The sequence below is a fragment of the Canis aureus genome, chromosome 25 (assembly GCF_053574225.1).
Source record: "Canis aureus isolate CA01 chromosome 25, VMU_Caureus_v.1.0, whole genome shotgun sequence".
NCBI lineage: Eukaryota > Metazoa > Chordata > Mammalia > Carnivora > Canidae > Canis > Canis aureus.
In genome coordinates this window covers 20,073,328-20,092,817 of record NC_135635.1, presented here as the reverse complement: position 1 = coordinate 20,092,817, position 19,490 = coordinate 20,073,328, and the positions used below count along the sequence as shown (strand labels likewise).

At 42.4% G+C, this 19,490-nt stretch overlaps 1 protein-coding gene across 6 annotated transcripts in view; it reads right to left on the bottom strand.

Moving 5' to 3' along the window:
* Positions 1-3,732: 3,732 nt before the first annotated feature.
* PTHLH (parathyroid hormone like hormone) overlaps positions 3,733-19,490 on the bottom strand; it is a 120,199-nt gene continuing 104,441 nt past the window's right edge. Inside the window, exons 1-5 of one of the 6 annotated variants that reach the window (XM_077870593.1) lie at positions 14,890-15,144; positions 14,674-14,774; positions 14,178-14,300; positions 7,845-8,267; positions 3,733-4,208 (exon numbers count right to left, since the gene is read on the bottom strand). In XM_077870593.1, the coding sequence (XP_077726719.1) occupies positions 4,199-4,208; positions 7,845-8,267; positions 14,178-14,278 (534 nt within the window). In that variant the 5' untranslated portion in view covers positions 14,279-14,300; positions 14,674-14,774; positions 14,890-15,144 and the 3' untranslated portion in view covers positions 3,733-4,198. Of the gene's footprint in view, positions 4,209-7,844; positions 8,268-14,177; positions 14,301-14,508; positions 15,145-17,347; positions 17,556-19,490 lie in introns of those variants that run through there. The other 5 variants (XM_077870592.1, XM_077870597.1, XM_077870595.1 and 2 more) reach the window with 5 other exon arrangements.

Sequence of the window (19,490 nt, the reverse complement as noted above, 5' to 3'; positions counted from 1 at the left end):
ATGTTGGGTAGCTCTGGTTGGGAACTGTGTACATTAATCTTTTGACAAAATAGCAGTGTGCCTCTTTTGCACAACTGGGCCCTGTGGGTAACTTCTGTGCAGTGTATTCATAGGAAGAAAACCTGATATTTTAAATTCTCCTCCCTTCCTCTGGGAGGTCGCTGTGTACTCAACAAAAAACCCTTGCTTCTTGTACTTACAGAACTCAAAAAGTTCCTATTAAACCAGAGGCTGCAAAACAAAGGGCACTCTGGTGAAAAGTTGACAACTTAGAGCAGTTATTCGCCAAGCTTCTTGTTACCGGAATAAGAAAATGGCATGACATAGGAGTCTGAAATACTCAAAACTCTGATCCGTCTCCTAAATGTCCTGGAAGACATTTTGCTCGACTCTGCTTTTCAGTTGATTCATTCAGAAACTGAAATAACTTTTAAATTTTGTTCAATGAGTATTTATTGAACACCTGCTGTGTACTACTCCTATTCTTTGGTATTAGGTGGTATATATTGAAAGATAAGGTTCCTATCCTTAAGAAGTTCATAAAGAATTAGGGAAGTAACATTGGTAACTTGGAAGGTATAGTACTTCTCTTTAGGAGTTAACCCCATGGCACATGACAATATAATTCATTGAAGTAATGTATTTAGCCTTTGGAAACTTAGTGGCTACCAGTATTTAATACATCCTCTGGAATGTTCAATTGAGTCCTTAGGGTAGCTCACCATGAGCAGCATTTTGCTAACTATATAACAGAATCTTTAGTAATGGTCTTGTTCTTAACACCTGCTGGGTTATTAAATAAAGGGAAGTGGCAAACATTTGTGATTGGAATGTCTTTTACCCTTTATTTGAAGAAGGAACGGTGGCTCTGCTGGGAACACTTAAAACTCTCAATACAAGTGTGTACTATTTACAGAAGATGAACCCTCTCTCAGCTTCAACATATTCCTTCTGTCCATAGCTGATTGTGTTTTTCTGTGGACTTTGTGGTCAAAGGGGGAAAATAGCAGTTAAACTGTAAGATACTCTAGAATTAAACCAAGATTATTCTCAAGTTAACACTCTGTGATGGTGTACGTATTTTAGGATTTCTTACAAAAAGCATTAACTTGTGTTCTTCAAGCACTAATGGGGACCTATTAAACCATATTTCAGTATTTAATTAATGGATTATAAGATACAATTGAAGTTCTACTTGACTTTGTTTTTGTTGGGTCCATTAGTGTTTGGCTAGAAAGAGCTTTTTGAATTTTAAGAAGATTGACTCCCTTTGTTCTTGCTCGGTAAATAAAGTTAAATGCTTGATTTGTTCAACTGGTACTCAGAATAGGTAATAGAAAATTACCATCAAGATATATGATTATGCTGTCTCCGAAGACAAGTGTCTTTCTCAGATTGGTGCTGCCTGCATTCCAAACTAATTTTTATAATGAGTAAGGGAGATGCCAATATTCACTTTATTTCAGGACAGGAAACACCTGGGTAGGTCAGTCAGTTAAGGGTCTGGCTTTTGGTCCCAGCTCAGGTCTTGATCTCAGTGTTACGAGTTCAAGCCCCACATTGGGCTCTGCAATGGGTGTGGAGCCTACTTTCAGGACCAATAATTGACATTACTGGACTTTGATTCATAATTTAATGTAGCCACAAACTTAATGTTCCCCTGAATGGTTGTGTTGTAAACACAAACTTTTAGAACACCCCTGTTTTACAACAATGGCTAATATAAGAGGAGAGGAATAGGGGCTCCACTATCACTTCTTGTCTGTTGAAGTTGGACTCCATAATGTCCATGACTATATCTTAGGTGTCTAATTCAATACCAAATTTGTCTGAATTAAATTGGAGGAAGTTAACACTGAATTAGTGGATTAAGTTTTCTTAATTCTAGAATATTCAGTCCAACTCACCCAGATTTAAATTGTTATTGCTTTATAAACATTACTTAAGTCAAAGCTGAGCCATATTCACTGAGGCTGTAATTTGCTAAGAGTTTATTTATATTTAAACACTTATTATCTTAAATTATATAGTTCAGTTTTTCTTTTGTAGAGAATGCAATGTCATTTAAAAAAATCACCATTTGTTCTTAAAAGGCTCTTTTTGCTTCCTTCATCTTCCCACTCCATCCTTTATCCTATGATTTTAGTCTTTATCATTGCTAGAAGGCCTAGGTATGACTCTAAAGGCAATAATTGTATTAATAAAGCTTTAGTGAAACTTGATAACCATAAATTCTCAAGTTCCCTCTTCCCCCTTTGCTTTTCAGGAAGCAGTTATTTGTGAAGAAAAACTTCAAGATGACCTAAATCTAATACTTTATTCCCTTAATATTCAAGTATTTACCAAACCAGTATTTTTAAAAAACATATTTTTCATGTGAAAATTTTTGATGGATTTGGTGTAATCTTAAGCTTTAGAGTTTTAAATGGAGTTCCATAAAATGTGGTCATATCTGTTGTTATGGCACTCCATGCTAGTTGCATTATACAGGTTTAGTGTATTTGCCTTCAATTTTATCCATATCCAACAAATTCATGTGTGAAGCTAAGCACAAATCCTAGATTTTGCTTATTAACATAGGTTCACATTTCTTACCAAAAGAAAAAAAAAATAGTAAGATGGGCCCTGTTTTGAAGGCTTGGGGACTCAGTGAAAATATGAGTAAGTTCAATCTTTGAATATTTGAACATCCTAGAAACATACCAATCACCTACAGCTCAGACCAATGTCTCCTTATGTGTGTGTATTTCCTTTTTAAAATGTTCATAGAATTTTGGACCATTGAAGTTTCTTGAATGCAGCATTTAGTTGTTTCTTATAAATGTGTGTATCTATCTACCCACTAGAATGAGAGAGTCTTGAGGGCGTTACAATATTTCACTTCTTGTGCATCTTCCAAACATCTAATAGGTATCTAACAGGATTGGGAGCATAAACAGAATACTTCCTAAATGTGTGCTTGCTTGATACATAGACTTTTTGTTTTGTTGTTGTTGTTTTACTGATGAGTCGTAAGCTGCAGAGAGTTAAAGAAAAAATTCTGTAGAGGGAAAGATGTTTGTTTTCATCCAAACATAGAAGGAGGAACAAGTAGGATGACACTCACAGTGGAAATGGGATTTCATATGGTGTTACACCATGCTGTTGGTGACCAAAGTCCCCAGAGCTGTGAGTGATACAACAGGAGAGCAGTCTTCCTCAGTGAAGGGTTCCCCCCACCCCCCCAAGTTGTCACATAACTCCAGGGACTCCGCCCCTTTCCCTTTCTCTGGTAAAATCCTCAAGTAGCCCTTTTATGCTTATTGTTGTTACCAGTAAGAGCAAGCTCTTTCAAAATCAGCTTTACATTGGTGAAAATTACCCCGGCCTTAAAGTTCCTAATCTGCCTCTCTCCCTTTTTTCAGCTTGGACTGACTCTCTGGACTGAGTTTCTTTAATCTTTTATCCTGACTTCTCTCCTTTTTTTTTTTTTTTCTGCCCTCTCCCATCTTCACTTCAAACTGGACATAGTTAATAAAAGATGTCTAGGTAGTTCAGTCATTCTATTGAATCAAACTTAAATATTGGACGAAATACATTTTAAGTGGTTTTTAACTAAAAGCTAATGTGAAAATGTTGGAATATGTACCAATATAAACATATTATACTTAAGACCATATTTAAATACAGTTACATGTTCCTTCTAGTAGAAATCTTAAAGGGTATACATAATTCACTTTCTGAGTCATGATGTAATTTAGATTATATTTTATTAGACATTCTTTACAAATTTAAAATACTGCTATTTTTACATGCACAGAGGAAAATCAGTTTGGATAATTATATTTAGGCATTATTAAAATCAACCACAAAATAAAGACACTTTATTGTGTCATTTATCAACATACTTGATATGTATACCTAAAGTGCATTATGTTACAAAAAATAGAGAAATTCAGCAGCACCAAGATACATTTACAAAATAAATACATCAGTTGACAAAATAAATTATGGTAAATGTGATAATAATAATTGGATTAGCCTTGGCAAAAAAAAATATTCACAATGACCAATGTGCAGTTTCATAGAGCAATGGGGAAGACAGTTTTATTCCAATGCATTTACAGTATTTACAGACAATAAATATTTCTAATACTTTCCATATGTTCACTATTACAGAATCCTGTAATACGTCCTTTGAAGGTCTTTGCTAAAAATTTCAATGCCTCCTGAAAAGAGAAGGAAGGGAAAGAAGAGGAGAAAATAGGTTAATTCACCCTAACAAATGAAAAGGCATAAAAAATAAACATAGAATTACAATGGTAAAGATTCCAGGGATTTCTTGTAAATATTCCCAAAAAGAGGTATCAGTGGGCTCCACCTGATTCTCCAGAACCTTTGCTATAGGCAGGGTCTTCAATATGATCAAATGATCAATGCAGTGCAGGAAGAGAAAGGGCCTGCATTTCTAATTCTATATCTCTGTCTGAAGGAGACCCTGGGAGAATTTTCCAAAGCTGCCAATTGGCAAGTCTGGGAAGAGAAGGGATACATTTGAGAGTCTGGGAATAAGGCTAGGTTGTACAATCCATCATCAAATACACCTTGCTAGAAGTTTATTCCTCAGCGATCCCTGATGAAGGTGATCCAAAGGTTGCTTATTCTGTTCAGGTTTCCATTTGGCCAATCTTTCACTAAGATAATGGCTTTTAGGACAGTAAAGTGTGTGGCTTGGAGTAAATATTGGAAAGATGCATAATTAAGCCATATGTTTGGTTGATGATTTGTTGATATCAACCATTCCATTAGCTGTCCTTAAACAGTAATGAATGAAACTATTTTTGGATTTTAGTTTTTGGAGTCAAAACTAAGAATTAATTTGTCTCTCGCTCTGCTGGTTTTTGGAACTGATCTGGAATTAGAAATTGAGAAAGCCCATCTTAAATTAGAGAATAAGAATCAATTGATTTAACGTTTAAAACAGCAGTGTTTATTATGCAGAATAAATTACCATCTGGGATTGACACCTTTTCTAACCCTTTCTAAAAACACTATAGTGACAGTATTTTAAGATAGGCTAAGAGCATTTTTCTCTGCTTCTCTCTCTGCCTTTCTCTTCTCTTGTGTCGTCTATTTTAGTGGTTTCTAGGGAAGCAACTATAGAATGGAACTCAATTGGCTGTGCCATTGCATTAATAGCCAGTGTGTAGGCAGAGTTTTGGATGGCAGACCCATATGGGAGTGAGACCTACAGAAGAGACAGCTCTTGACAAGTTAGGAACTTTATGTGCAGCTTGAAGAAAGAAAAACAAGCTGAACATTTAGGGGATTTTAATGTCTTAAGAAATGGCCTCTTCACCAATAGTTTTGATTGGAATGGCAAAATAGCTCCTAATTACAGAGAAAATAATTTCAGATTAAAAATTTTAATGGTGGGTAGATGTGGATGTATGTTACCAATAAAATCCAAAAGACCATAAAACTCAATAATTTGTGTGCTGTATCAATTTTAAAATGTTCTTGTACTGAGCAGCATCTAATGACTTGAACTTAAGAATAATGTAAGCAGGGAAGGAATGAAGAGTATTTTGAACAATTATTTCCTCAGAAGGAAAGAAAGAGAAAAGGAATAAAAGACCAAGGAAAAGATCTTTTAATTATATTTCCCCTTGTCCAGCCAGTTTGCTTGTTAAAATGGCACATTTTGGAACAGCCAAGCAAAACATATAACATGACCTGAAAATATATGTGTATATTTTGTGTGCGTGTGTGTATGAAAGCACTTGAGAGTCTCTTTTGAATATTTAAAAGCTTTTGTATTATTTCTAAGTCAGTATTTATGAAGGCAAAATATATGGTAACTAAATAAGTCCTACTGTATCTGGACATCTCATTTGCAACATCAAAAATTCCAAAACGTAGTTTCCAACATTTAAACTATATATTCCCCACTGGTTCATGTCAGAGGAGCGTGTTAGCTGAATAATTTCTCTTAACAAATACTACTACATATACTGAATAATTTCTCTTAAGAAATACTACATATAAGAAATACTACATACGTGCTTGCCATATCATCAGACCTCAGATCACTGTATAAGAATGCAAAGAGACTAAAGAGAGGACACTAATAAAAGACTGTTTGCTTACAAAACTTTAAAGTAGTTATTCTGAAAAGATTCTCTTTGGATTAGAACATTTGCATGGCCCCATATATTCTCATCAGTACACTCCTAAATTTCCCCGATCTTCTCTGCACCTCTCTTGGGTTGTACTGGGAGAGTGCCAACATCCGGCTGCCAAACAAACAGTGCTTTCCATGAATGTCCCTCACAACCAGGGAACAGAAAGGAGAAAGTAGAAGCATTCTATTTCTTTCAGTCCTGGGTCTGGATTTGATTAGGCCACTGCCTAATTTTTACTAGATCTCCTTTAACTTAGGGTAGCTTTGGGCATAAGAACTGATGAGTGCTGAATTTCATTAAATTCCCAGATACTTCTAAGCACTGCAAATCCTAAATAAATGAAATCCATAAAAAAATTATACTTTTGTTTTTAGAACTCTAACATATGTATGTACACACACCGAGAGTAAGACAATGGATAAAAATAGGTTCTGACAATAAAGCCCTCGCATTAGGAATAAATAATGTACAGTTAAGATCCTATCTCAAAATAGGGATCCCTGGGTGGCGCAGCAGTTTGGCGCCTGCCTTTGGCCCAGGGCACGATCCTGGAGATCCGGGATCGAATCCCACGTCGGGCTCCCGGTGCATGGAGCCTGCTTCTCCCTCTGCCTGTGTCTCTGCCTCTCTCTTTCTCTCTCTCTCTCTGTGTGTGTGTGTGACTATCATAAATAAATAAAAATTAAAAAAAAAAAAAAGATCCTATCTCAAAATACATTGAATATGTGCTTTGAGCCAAGATTTATAGAGTTCTTTACCCACGATAGATCCATTAAGTATTTGGAGACTAGGTCATTCACTCTGCTGATGGTTTCTCTAGTTTTATTATTCCTTAGTTACTGAAGTGGAAATATTTGTCCAAGATAATTAGCATTTTATATGCTATTTAATGATGAGTTTTGTCAACCTAACTCAAAGAGCGAAGTGATGGTACACAGGTTCAAACTCCCCTTTGAAACATCACTCCGTAATCCTATCTCTACTAGTCAGAGGAAAGGCCTGCAGAAGTAACAAGGGACTCTAATTAACGAGATCATTAGCTGCATATGACATGTCCTTGTGTGGTTTCCTCTTTCAAACCCCACGGGAGAGCTAGGCTGAAAAGTAAAAACCAAGAAAAGATCCTGTTGGTGGCAATGCCCGAACCAAGTTAAATATAATTAAATGAAAAATGTGACCGACTCAGAATTGTCTATGGTATGGTATTGTTCTGTAGTGTTCATAGATAATTTCAAAGCCTTCTGTGTTTGCCCCTGAAGTGAAAAAAAGTAAGAAATGAGAAAACGGTCCAGAAAGTTTGCCAAGGTGTGAGAGTAGGGGAATAAATACACTTCGCCAGCAATTGATGAAGGTGGTCCCTGGCTTCTGAAGCCTGACTAAGAAGAGAAATTCTTTAGTAGAGTAGTTAAGGACTGGTATTGGGGTTGTGATGGTGGACGAAGAGAAACAGGTTATCCAACCCCTGTTTGCATTTAAGGGGTGGGAGGACACTGCTTGAAGGCAGATGATATACTGAACCATCTTGCTTTTGTAAGCTTTTAAATTGTGGAGCGATTGATAGAGGGACAGGAAGGGAGGACATTCTAGGTTTGTCCAAGCCTATGGACATGGTGGAAGGGACACTAACACACCCCAGCTGAGAGCACCAAGGAAAGACTATGAGGCATAGAAGCCAGTTACCGTAAATTGAGCTCCAGCGATGTTGCTGAGATGTCATATGGGTGGTCGCCTTCTAGCCCACTTCCAGCCACGCCAGAGTTTAGCCAGGCAGACCGAGTTCGACGTTTCTTTTTTTCCTGCTCCTTGCGTTTTCCGGGTTTGCCTTTCTTTTTCTTGCCAGGTGTCTTCAGTGGCTGCTCCTTGTATGTCTCCACCTTGTTGGTTTCCTGAGTTAGGTATCTGCCCTCATCATCAGACCCAAATCGGACGGGGTGGTTCTTTGTGTTGGGAGCAGGCTTGGAGTTGGGGGAAACCTCCGAGGTAGCTCTGATTTCTGCTGTGTGGATTTCTGCAATCAGGTGATGAAGGAAGAATCGTCGCCGTAAGTCTTGGATAGATTTCCCCTTGTCATGAAGGAGCTGATGTTCAGACACAGCTCTTTTGCTTTAAGAAAAAAAGGCAGGAGAGGAAGAAAAGAATATTTTAGTTGTTGGTATAAACCTCAAAGACAAGAGGAAAGGCCTTTAGTTTTCTAGTTGGTCCTATACAGAGTGTAAGCTGGAAGGGCAGCAAGCTTGTGGAGCGGGGATAGAGCAGGGTGGGAAGGGAGTGTGGGCACTTAGGAGTCTGCAGCCCCAAATCTCATTTATGCTATTCTATCTAGATCTGTGACTTTGCTGAGAACATCGGCCTCTCCACTGAAAAGGAAGGAGTCAGATTCAGAGATTTCTAGGCTCTCTTCTCAACTGAAAACATTATGATTCAGTTATTCTCAGCAATGGACAGAAACCACTAAACTTATTTTCACATTTTTCAGACTTGTGTTGGGAAAATAAATCCAGAAGTTCCAGCTTGTGAAATTAAAAGGAGGGTGAATTTACCTGACTACTCACCCAGGCACATGCACCTCACACACACACACACACACACACACACACACACACACACACATATACATGCACACACACTCTGCTCCCCTAACAAGATGCCAATAGTACTGAAACTCAAAGAACTGCAAGCTGTAAGAGTAAAAGAAACAAAGGCTGAGGATGACGTGAGCAGTAAAGCCTGTCGAGGGAACTATCTAACAGACTGAATTTTAATATGATAGACTACAGGCTACCAAGGACCTACCTACATTTGAAAGCCAAGTGTCAGAGAGAGACAGAGTACGTGTATTTTTCTGTAAAGTAGTGGGTAGTGTCTTTAAAACGGTTTTCTCTGTGTTTAAATTGAGATGATTCTATTTCTCCCATGCATCAAGTTATTTTTAAGTTCAGAATTTCAGAGGGTATTATCCTTAATTGAGACATTCACTTTTCTACTTGTTCTCTTTGTCCTAAAAAACATCTCTAGGAACAAGTATGAAGTGACTTTTCTGTTTCTTTTTTATTTTTTTAAAGATTTTATTTATTTATCATGACACACACACACACACACACACACACACAGAGACAGAGAGAGGCAGAGACAACAGGCAGAGGGAGAAGCAGGCTCCATGCAGGGAGCCCGACATGTGACTCAATCCTGGGAATCCAAGATCATACCCTGGGCCAAAGGCAGGCACTAAACCACTGAGCCACCCAGGGATTCCCCGACTTTTCTGTTTAAACAACACTTTAATGAAAATATAGTGGAAAAGAATAAACTCATCTCCCATCAATCCATTCAGATGGCAGCCTGACTCTTGTTTAAATGTCCATCCACATTATTCTCCACATATATGATGAACCATATGTAGGGGTCACATACATTAATGAGTCATATCATGCCCTGCTTCAACCCCATCTTACCTTACTCCCATTTCTACCACTGTGTAACTCTTCAGAGTGCTTCATTTTCAAGTGTCTCAGGGTACCTCCCAGGGCTATCTACCATGTATTCCTACCTCTCTGACACACCATCGCTGGGTCCCTTATTTGCCTTCATTAGTACAGCTTTTTTAACTCCTCAGAGAAAAAGAACGATAAAAATGGCATTATCTTCATTTTATAGGTAGGGAAGTTGAGGTTCAGAGAGATTAAATGACTTGCCCTTGCCCACAAAATGAGAACAGATAGAACCAAGCATCTAAAAACCAGGTCCCCTGATTCGGAAGCCAGAGATTGCCTTTCAACTACCTCAACCCTTTATCCTATGGAAGCGGAGGTATATGTTGAGGAAACCAAGAAGTGAAGGGCATAGAGTAAAAAGCCTGAGGTGGAAACCCTGACAGTGGGCAAATGGTAGCAATGTATCAGTTTCCTTGAAGGCCAAGCTTACTGCTCCAAGAAGTCCATTTTTTCATCTCCCAAATAAGGAACTAGGATTGCTAGAGTTTGGATGATCCCTGGGGAAATTGAGAGATTTCTTAGGTGTACTGTGAACCAAAGAGGAGTAAGACATGAAAATACCAGCATTACTTCTCTAGACCCGATAGCCAGTATACCAGCTTCCTTTTAGTATTTTGGTGTGTGGACCAACTTTAAGCCATGCAGCTTGTTCAAAAAAGACATGACTTAATGGAAAGGAATTTAACAGGAGCCTGGCTTAAATGAGGCATGAAGGAGTCTCTCTTCCTTTTTGAAGGTGCCATATGTGACTAGATTAAAATTCACTTAGTTTATGGTAACAGCTAGTATTCTGGAAACTTTTAATAATATACAAATTTGAGGTTTGGGCACAATATAGTTATACTCTCTAGTAACATTTTTAAAGAATAGGACTGAATTAATTGCATATTTCCTAAGTATTGCAGTTGAATAAGTACCTTTTAGCAAAGCGTCAATTAAAAGAAGTTCTTAACTAGTGATCATTTATAGTATCTGGGGTTTTTATTTCTTTCGCAATTCCTGGCAGATAACCACCCCATTTGTATTGCTCTCCAAATGTATAATACAGCTCATTCTAGCTTAACCCCAAAGCCAAAAGTTTTAATGGTCGGTCTGTCCTAATCAGGCCACCACTGCTTATGCCCCCTCTGCCTGGCATATACGCCTGTCATCTTGGCCAGCCTGTCAACTGTGAGTCACAGTGCCTTCTTAACCCAAGCACTGCACTTTCCCAGGATGGTTCTCATGAGAAAAGGAATGATCATTCTATCCTTCTGTTTTATAAAAAGTCTACAAAGATGGTACAACTCTGTCCAGTTTAAAATAGCATTTCTCTTGTGAGGTACAAAGCTTCTTTCTGCCTTTTAGGGGTAATTGTTGATATAATATTAGAAAACAACGATTTCCTTAATGCTAAATCTGAAATGCTGTTAACACTACGAACGGTTCAAAGATGTCTGCATTTAAAATATTGTGAAGAATGGATTTCTGACCGGGCAACTGAATTGGAAGATCAGGAATATAATCCTATCTTTATCATCAACAAGGAATAAGATCCATAGAGCATTTTATTTACTTTCAAAATATGACATGAACTGACACCAGGGTAAATAACTAGCATGTACAAACTGATATACATAGGTGAGGAGCAATGAATCCAAATTAAGGAGGCTTTCAACTTAGAGAAGTCTGAAATATTTAAGTTGTATATACAGCCTCAATAACAGTCTATTATTCTATTCCCCTGCGAATATCCCATAGCACAGTAGTTCGCATGGCATTTGTTACAATCCTAATATGGTATTGTATGGCCTGTGATTATTGTAAAATTTTTTTTCAGAAATATGGGGGAAATGCTTAATACTGATAACTATGGATTCAGTCAAAATGTAGCTCTTCTGCTCTAAAGAAAAATCATCCTCAAGGAAGTTTTCAGGGAGGAGAGTCAATTCAAGGAGCTATCAAGGAACGCAGGGAGTAAAGGGAATGATGGAACTGCCTCTTCCAACACGGGAAAGAGCAGCATGTTTGTGCTGATGCTCAGCTACTTAGGAAGGAGTCTGGGTTTGCGAAGAAAAGTTCTGTGGTACATGCGCAGGTCAGGGTTCGGGTGTTAGAGTGAAGATGACTCACCACAAGTCCCTTCCAACCCAAATGACTCAGTCAGAAGTAATGCTTTTCATTAAATGGAATAGACCCAGTCTGGCTCCTAAGCAAATCAGCCAATTATGTTTTCGGTTTCTGAATCTGCGGGAATTCCCTATCTAACTTAAACACAAAGGTTGCTACCTGCCAAAAGGGGGACAGAATTGGGACAAGAATATCTGTAGACCTCACTCTCCAACCTCCAATTTATTCACACTCTAGCTCCACTAATTAAAATCTTCTGAACTATCACAACTTATAATTGCTTCCTTGGGTGGCTTAGGAAGCATTATTGTTGTAGTGGTCCTCTTCCCTGCTCCCTAAAGTCAGGGCCTCCTTAGAAAAACATCTAAAAGCAATTTCCCCAATCCTTGGTGTGAAAAGTAATTGGGGTGTAATATGTTTGATTATATGTTAATATTTCTTTCAAGAAATTAGGTTGATTTCATGTAACAGTAGACTAATATTTTGTCTAGCACACAGAATTTACTGTTACTTGGCAGCAATGCAAAAATAATGACTTGTTTTTTTAAACTCCATGTGGCTGTGATAATTTGATGAAACATCTTCATCTACTGATGATTTCAGCCTTCATGAAAAACCATGGCTGTAATATGATGATCTATTAGCCATTAACTATAAGAATGTTTTGTGGTAGTTTATAACCATCTGCTGAGTGTGAGTGTTTAACTACAATATTATATTTCACCCACAAACAAAACTGTAACAGAGTCTCTGGCTGTTAAATGGTTTCTGATGTGTATTTTGCAAGGTGCAACAAAGAAAGAGTTAAAAATAGCCTTTAGGACAACTTAGCACTATTTTTATGTCATAACTGTGGATTTAATCATGGTCCATTTACTGTTTCTCAAAAGAGAAAACAGGTATTTCTCAAGCCACTGTTAAGAAAGAACTGGCTCAGTTCCAAGACACTGTTTCTCGGCCAGTATTTAGGCGTGCTTTTAAAAATTCACTCTTCATCTGTATTTATATATGGACTTTAAATAATTTAATACAAGTCTCAAAAGGAGCAAAAAGTCTGAAGACAATTTTCAGAAACACATCAGCAAAATGCTGATTTGAAGAATACAATGCAGCTTTATCTTCAGTACAATGTTCTACACAATTTGCCTTAGGAGATTCATAATAGATTTTCATTTTGGTGCCAAGGTTCAGACACGTCTAAAGTAATTTCATTTAAGGATTTTCTGCTGTAATAATAATAGACCAAGGGCACATATAAAACAGTTGCCTTTTTGTACACCCTCGGGAATTTACAAGGAAGCACCATGAACTTGATTGTAAATATTGGATATTGCTATTTTTATTGTTGGTGTAAAAGCTCCTTAATTCCTTCTCCAGAGGCAAACTCCTTTCAGTTCTCAAACTTTTATGCTTTTCCCATCCTGAACACGGAGTCTGCAGCTTAAAGATCACCCAAAGATGGCATTTACACACATTACCGTACTGCTAGGTCCAACAGATTATTAAGATAGTGTTACTCTACTGCTCTTCCAACTTTTCAGTCACACAACATGGTAATATTTCTCTGGTGTGCTTAGATGTATGATTATGTTAAAGTCAAAATTATCCTTAAGAGAACCACCAAACGAGAATGCCAAAATACAAGCTTTCAGTCTACAATGCAAATATTTGACTCCAGATTAAAGAACTGTTAGCAATAATTCCAAGAAAAAAAAAATAAAAAAAAAACAAGTTTCCACACCCAATATTCATTTTGGAGTCAAGCACTCCAGCGTTCCTGAACTGTATCAATACTAATGCTGGAGCTGTGCCATTGCAAAGTTGTTACTACTTTATTATATAATATGCCTTCATTATGTAATGTGGTCCATTTTATATGCTTAAAATTATGTCATTCATAATAAAGTCAGATGTAAGGCTTTTGCTTTTCACACACACACACACACACACACGCACACACACACACACACTGCCACCCACATTCAGTTTGTAAATCAAACGCACACAGATGTAGGTCCTCCCCGGCTCCCTCAGCCTCTTCCGAGTTATCTCCCACTTGTAATCAATCCTCAGGGTTCCCCCAAACCTTCCCAGGTCCTGAAAGTGGAACCTTCCCCTTTCACTGGAGGCAGATGAGCTTTGTCTAGCGGAGATCTCTGCGCTCCCTCTTACGGAAACTCCTGGAAAATTGGTCTCTCCTGCCTGTCTCCCCTAGAGGTCCGACCAGTTCTCCCGCCGGGGTTGCGGGCACGGTCTCGGCCCCCCGGCAGGTAGCCGGATCTCCCCGCTTTCGGAGTCGGGCAGGGAGCATCCGTGACCGCTGCGAGCCCTCGGCAGCGCCCCAGCCTGGCGGCCTCTCCCACTGGCCTTCCCAGCCCTCACCCGGCGCCCCGGGGAGCGCGGGGGCACTTACAGCCGGCGGCCGAGCTCCTCCACCGAGCGCCCGCAGGAGGGCACCGAGTAGCTCAGCAGGAACACCGCGACGCCCCACTGCTGAACCAGCCTCCGCAGCATCGTCCCCTGTCGCTCGCGGGACCTGCAACAGAGCGAAAGGGCCCGAGGGGTCAGCCCGCGATCCCCATCTCCCCCGGACTACCACGCTCCCCGTTTCAGCGGGCTCTCCAGCAGCCTCTTCAACCCCAAGGGCATCTCCCAAGTTGCAAAGAAAAGAAGAAGAAAAGAAAAAAGAAAAAAGAAAGAAAAAGGAGCACACGCAACTTTCTCTGAAGCCTCTCAGCACTTACTTATTTAGGAATCAGCTACTGCAACTGTGCTTTTCCCAAAATCACACAGGCGAAAAGGGACCAAAAGGGGGGGAAAAACAAAAAGAAAAAAAGAAAAAACCAAAGCAAAACAAAATCAGAGACGGTCCTCTGAAATAACAACCACAATGAAATGCTTTTATATACGCATCAAGGATGAGCAGCGTGTGGACACGTCTTCCCTAGCAAAGTCTCATTAGATCTGGCCGGCACTTCTCCCGGGTTCGTGGAGCCGAGCTGACCCCTTCCTAAAAAGAGAAGAAAAAGTTTCCCCCTCGGAAGTCAGCTTCTTCGCGAACTAGGCCGTCTTGCTCCAGAGCCACTTGTAGAGACCCACGTATATATACATAGCTGTCCGTCTACCTCCTCTGGTGGGCTGGTTGCTTCCGGAAAGTTGATGCCGCACACCCTGGGAACAAGTTTCAAGTGCGCGTGTCGTCGACCAGGAGGGCCAGGTGGCCAGGAGGGCGGGGAGGCGGCGCGCGCAGGGGAGGCGGCGGCCCGAGCGGCCGGGCAGCGGCGGCCCCCGTCACGGGCGGGGAGGCATGCCGGCCGGGCGGCGCAGGTTGGACGCGAGTCGAAAGCCTAGCGGAGGAAGGTTCACACGCTCCCGGGCAAACCTGCCGGAGAAGTGAGCTAGTCGCAAAGAGGTGGCGCCCTTGGAACGCGCGCGGGGCGAGCGAGGGCGCGGGCGCGCGGGGGGCGGGGGCGGCGGCGGCGGGGAGCCCGGGGCTGGGAGTGCGCGGCGAGCGGCGGAGCTGCCCGGAGGCGCGCCGAGCCCCCCCACCCCGCCCACCCCGTCCACCGCGTCCACCGCGTCCACCGCGTCCACCCCCGTCCACCCCCGTCCACCCCGGGGCGCCGGTCCAGCCGCGCAGTCCCGGGGCCGGAGCCGGGGCCGGGGCCGGGGGCGGGGGCGGATCCGCTGGTTCCCGCGGGGACTGCGCGGCGGAGCGGCGAGCGGAGGTCCCCGAGGGCGCGCGGGCGGCCCCGGAGCAGCCCCGGCTCCCCGCGCGCCGCAGCGGCCGCGCCCGGCTGGACCCGCGGGCGCCGAGGCCGCCGAGGCCGCCGGGGAGCAGGGGCCGCAGGGCGCGGGCGCCCGGGATCCTCCGCCGGGAGCTCGCGCGCGGTTGACCCGGGGCTTCAAGGAGCCGCGACTCCAACCGGGAGCTCGGGGAGCGAGATGGGAACCCTCCTCCCCGGCCCTTTCGGGGGACCCGCTGAGTGGGGAGCATCGCTAAGGCGTGGGGGTGTAGGAGGCGGGGTGCAGAGCCTAAGCTTAGAAGAGTCCGAAAGACTTGAGACTTCAGGTCGGGATTGCATTCGTTGCTGTCTTGGAACAGCCGAGGACGTGTGGCGGTGGTCCCGGGAGACCCGCGTGCGTGCTGCACCCTCCTTTGGACTGCCGAGGGGCGACACTCCTGCGGCGCGCACGCGGCCCTCCGGCCACCCGCAGGCCTCTGACCCGCGCGCCCCCGGGCAGCTGCGCTCTCCCCCGCAGCCCACCGCAGCCCCCGCCCAGCCCCCTGTTACATATTCTGGGATGGCCCTATCCGGGTCGCTTCAGCCCGCAGATGAAGCGGAACTACCGCTGTGTACGCTGCTCGGCCTCGGAGGAGCGAAGGGAAAGCGGGGGACTCTTCCCAAACTATTGGGCGGGGAAGAAGGACGGCCCCGAATTACTGGGCAGTATCATCTGCAGAAAGGACTGCGGCGGCTGTGAACGCCCGCCCCGCGGACTCTATCTTTCTGAAATGAACGCGGGTAGTTGGGAACCACTCAAGGGATGCTTGTCTTCCAGACAGACAACCCCACTGGTACGTTACAGCACTCTCTGGAAGGCTTAGGGAGATTTGAGATGATTTCGGGAGCCTGACCTTTATCAAGCCTGGCTTCCTGGCGGATGCTCCACAGATTTTACCGACGGTGGGTGAAACAGCGCCCTCTCCCTCGCGGGGCTCGGCTCCCTCTCCCCCTCCTAAGTGCAGATAGTCAGCCAGCAGTTCACATTAGCTGCTTAGTTTGGGTGGGAGTCACCCCTTCTTACAAGCTCCTTTCTTTCTCCCTCATTTGATTACTCTAAACTCCACACTTAAAAAACTTGGCTTCCTCCCACTGGAAAAAAAAAAATCTGGGAATTTCCACAATTCCCTCGTTTAAGAATTTCTAAATGTTAGATCTGTTTGCATGGCATGAAAAGACAAAGTATCAGCGCTCAGAAATGTCAACCTTTGAACCCCTGACGCTTTCTGATTTATAATAATTTCTTTCCAAAAAGAAGCAGGAGCCTTAATGTAACCGTTAGATCTGAAGGAGGAAAAAATCTAGAAAGAAAAAGTAAATCACAAATGAACTATTTAATAGTTGCAAGTTATTTAATATTAAAATGATAATATTTGCTTCCACAGTAAAAAAAAAAAAAAAAAAAAATAACAACCCAAAGGTACTTAGCCAAATTTTAAACTACCCAGGCTTTAAAAAGTCAACCCTCTCCCAATAAAAGGTTAAAAGTCAGATCGAAAATATCAAATCACTTAGGCCGTAAATAAATTCATTATACTCTGAGAACACTATAAATTAAAGACTGGCATCAATAGACTGCTTTGATTTATGTTGCTTTTTCTACTAATGAAACAAAATTGACCCTCCTCTCCCTCCTTTCTTTTCCCCCACACACTCTTCTGGTGTTAATGGCAAAACATCTATCAAATATTTTTAGAATTTCCTCTCCTCCACAAAAAGAGAAAATATAGACACAGGAAAAATAAATAGTCTTTATATACTTGGAATCCTGAAGCTTCCTCATAATGTATTACTTCACCTTTTCCTTGATTTACAGTCCTCTCTTCTCTTCTGGCCAAACGAAGGGGATCTTCTCAGCAGTCTCTTCCAGAAATTAATTTTTTTTTTTTTTTGCTTCAAAAGAGTAAAATGAAGTCTTAAATGAATGAAAAACTTCCTAAGGAAGCGTTTCTATTCTCACTAAAGGCAATTATTAGAAAGCAGGTACCTCTTCTAAGCTGCCTTGTTACTTCAAGCAGAAATTCTCCTCAATATATACTCGGGACCCTGCCTTTCTGCCTTTCTGAAAAGGATATTTTCTGACATCATAATCTCATTCCCAATATAACTGAATAACCTCCATGATAATGCTGAGAACACATGACTACAAATGAGATGACTCCACACTAGGAGGGTTTGGGTTTTTTTCCCCCCCCTGGGCTTAGGCGGAGAGTGAGTGCCAACAGAGGCTGAATGTCTGCTTAGGCCTTGCTTTCACCTAAATGCACCTTAGCAAATAGGAGGATTTGAAGGCCTGTCTTTAATCTGAAGTATTTCCATGTGAAGACAGGTTAGCATTGTGAGATCTACACCTACACGAATGCCTAGCTCATGAGCAAGCCCCAGACTCCCATCTTCCAGTCCCTCATGGCAGCATTATATGCCAGTTTTAAGAAGAGATTTCTAAATTTTTAAGTTCACCTTTACTCCCCAATTCATGTTAAAATAACCAGTTTATGTATATCTCCAGGGATATTTACTACTGCAATTTAGTAAGACAAAAAAACCCTAACACTTATGTTTTGCTTTTTCATCTCTCTTTTCCCCTCCTCAGCCCCAACAACCAGCAAATAAATATACTAACCAAAAAGGTACTTAGAGCTCTTTAGGCAGTGCATTTGGGCTCAGAAATTCCCTTATGGCCAATCAGCATCCCTTATCTTATTACCAATAACATTTGCCAGTAGTTCCAAGGTATTTTTTTTTTTAAATCCTATGAAACCAAACAACTAAACTCATCCCTTCTCCTAACTTTTTCTTTGTTTACATAGGGAAGTTTGCAAAATTACCTCAAGTAAAATTACCATTTGATTCTGCTAAGAATGCGGTCTGAGACTTGAGAGGAGGCTGTTACCAGCTGACCTCAAGGTAGCACAAAGGGGGATGCCATGCCTTTAAATCCCAAGCAGGTTTAGGAAAGGGCGTGTGACTGTTAAATCTCTTCCTAGTTAGATGATAAGACCTAGAGCCTTTCTTCTCCAGGAACAGGACTGTCTGCTGACATCTGCAGGAACTGCCTCAGGGAGCACTGCCTAGACATGCATCGGGCTGATGGGATTTTCTTATTGGAAAAGTGGGTTTCACACCATCCTCACCCTTCCCTACGTCCTGGGCAATGCTCAGCTTTCCACAAACAGGACCAGGAAGTTCAGCAGTGCGGCACTTTTCTCTGAGACCACAAGCCAACGTGAGCTCAGAAGGTCTTTAGGAGATGGGGGTGTCTAGGGGCCCGTTCGCCATGGTCAAGCACGTGTGCACCTCCTAAACCCATGACCATCATAACTCCTCTGAGGAGTCTTCTGGCCAAGGATGGTGCTCCTGTGTGTGTTGGGTGAGATGGGGGGTGGGGATGGGGGGGGGGGAAGTTGGGGAGCGGTTAGGAACAGGAGTCCTGATATCCTGGACTGATGCCTGATGGATGCCCTTGGCTGGGCCCAGTTCTTGGCTCCGGGAAGTAGGCAATTCTGAACTTGTGCGAGACCACAGGGAGAGCCCCACCTGGCTCACACGACAACCCCTCAACCTGCAACTGATCTCCGGTGGAGCGGTGCCACACAGGCTTCCTGGCCGGGTCCCAGCTCCTCTGTGAGTAGAAGAATTGTCCTTTCTTAAAATGTGAGAGCCCTGCTGTCTGCAAGGCGCTGCCCCCCCCCCCCCCAGCTCGGGAGTCACTGGGACCTGGAAAGCTGTTTACTTCCCCAACACCATTCTCCATCCCTGCAAAACAGGGCAGCTCCCAACCTCTCCCCAGAGCAGCACCCAGAGTAGGGCATCCTACTAGGATCCTAGTAGGATGCCCATCGCCTCCGGCACAAAGACATCCAGCAGCCTCGCTTGGATGGGCGTCGTGTCTGTTGCGCTTTCAGCCTGTGACGACGGTGTCGTCGGGTTCCGCTCGCCCT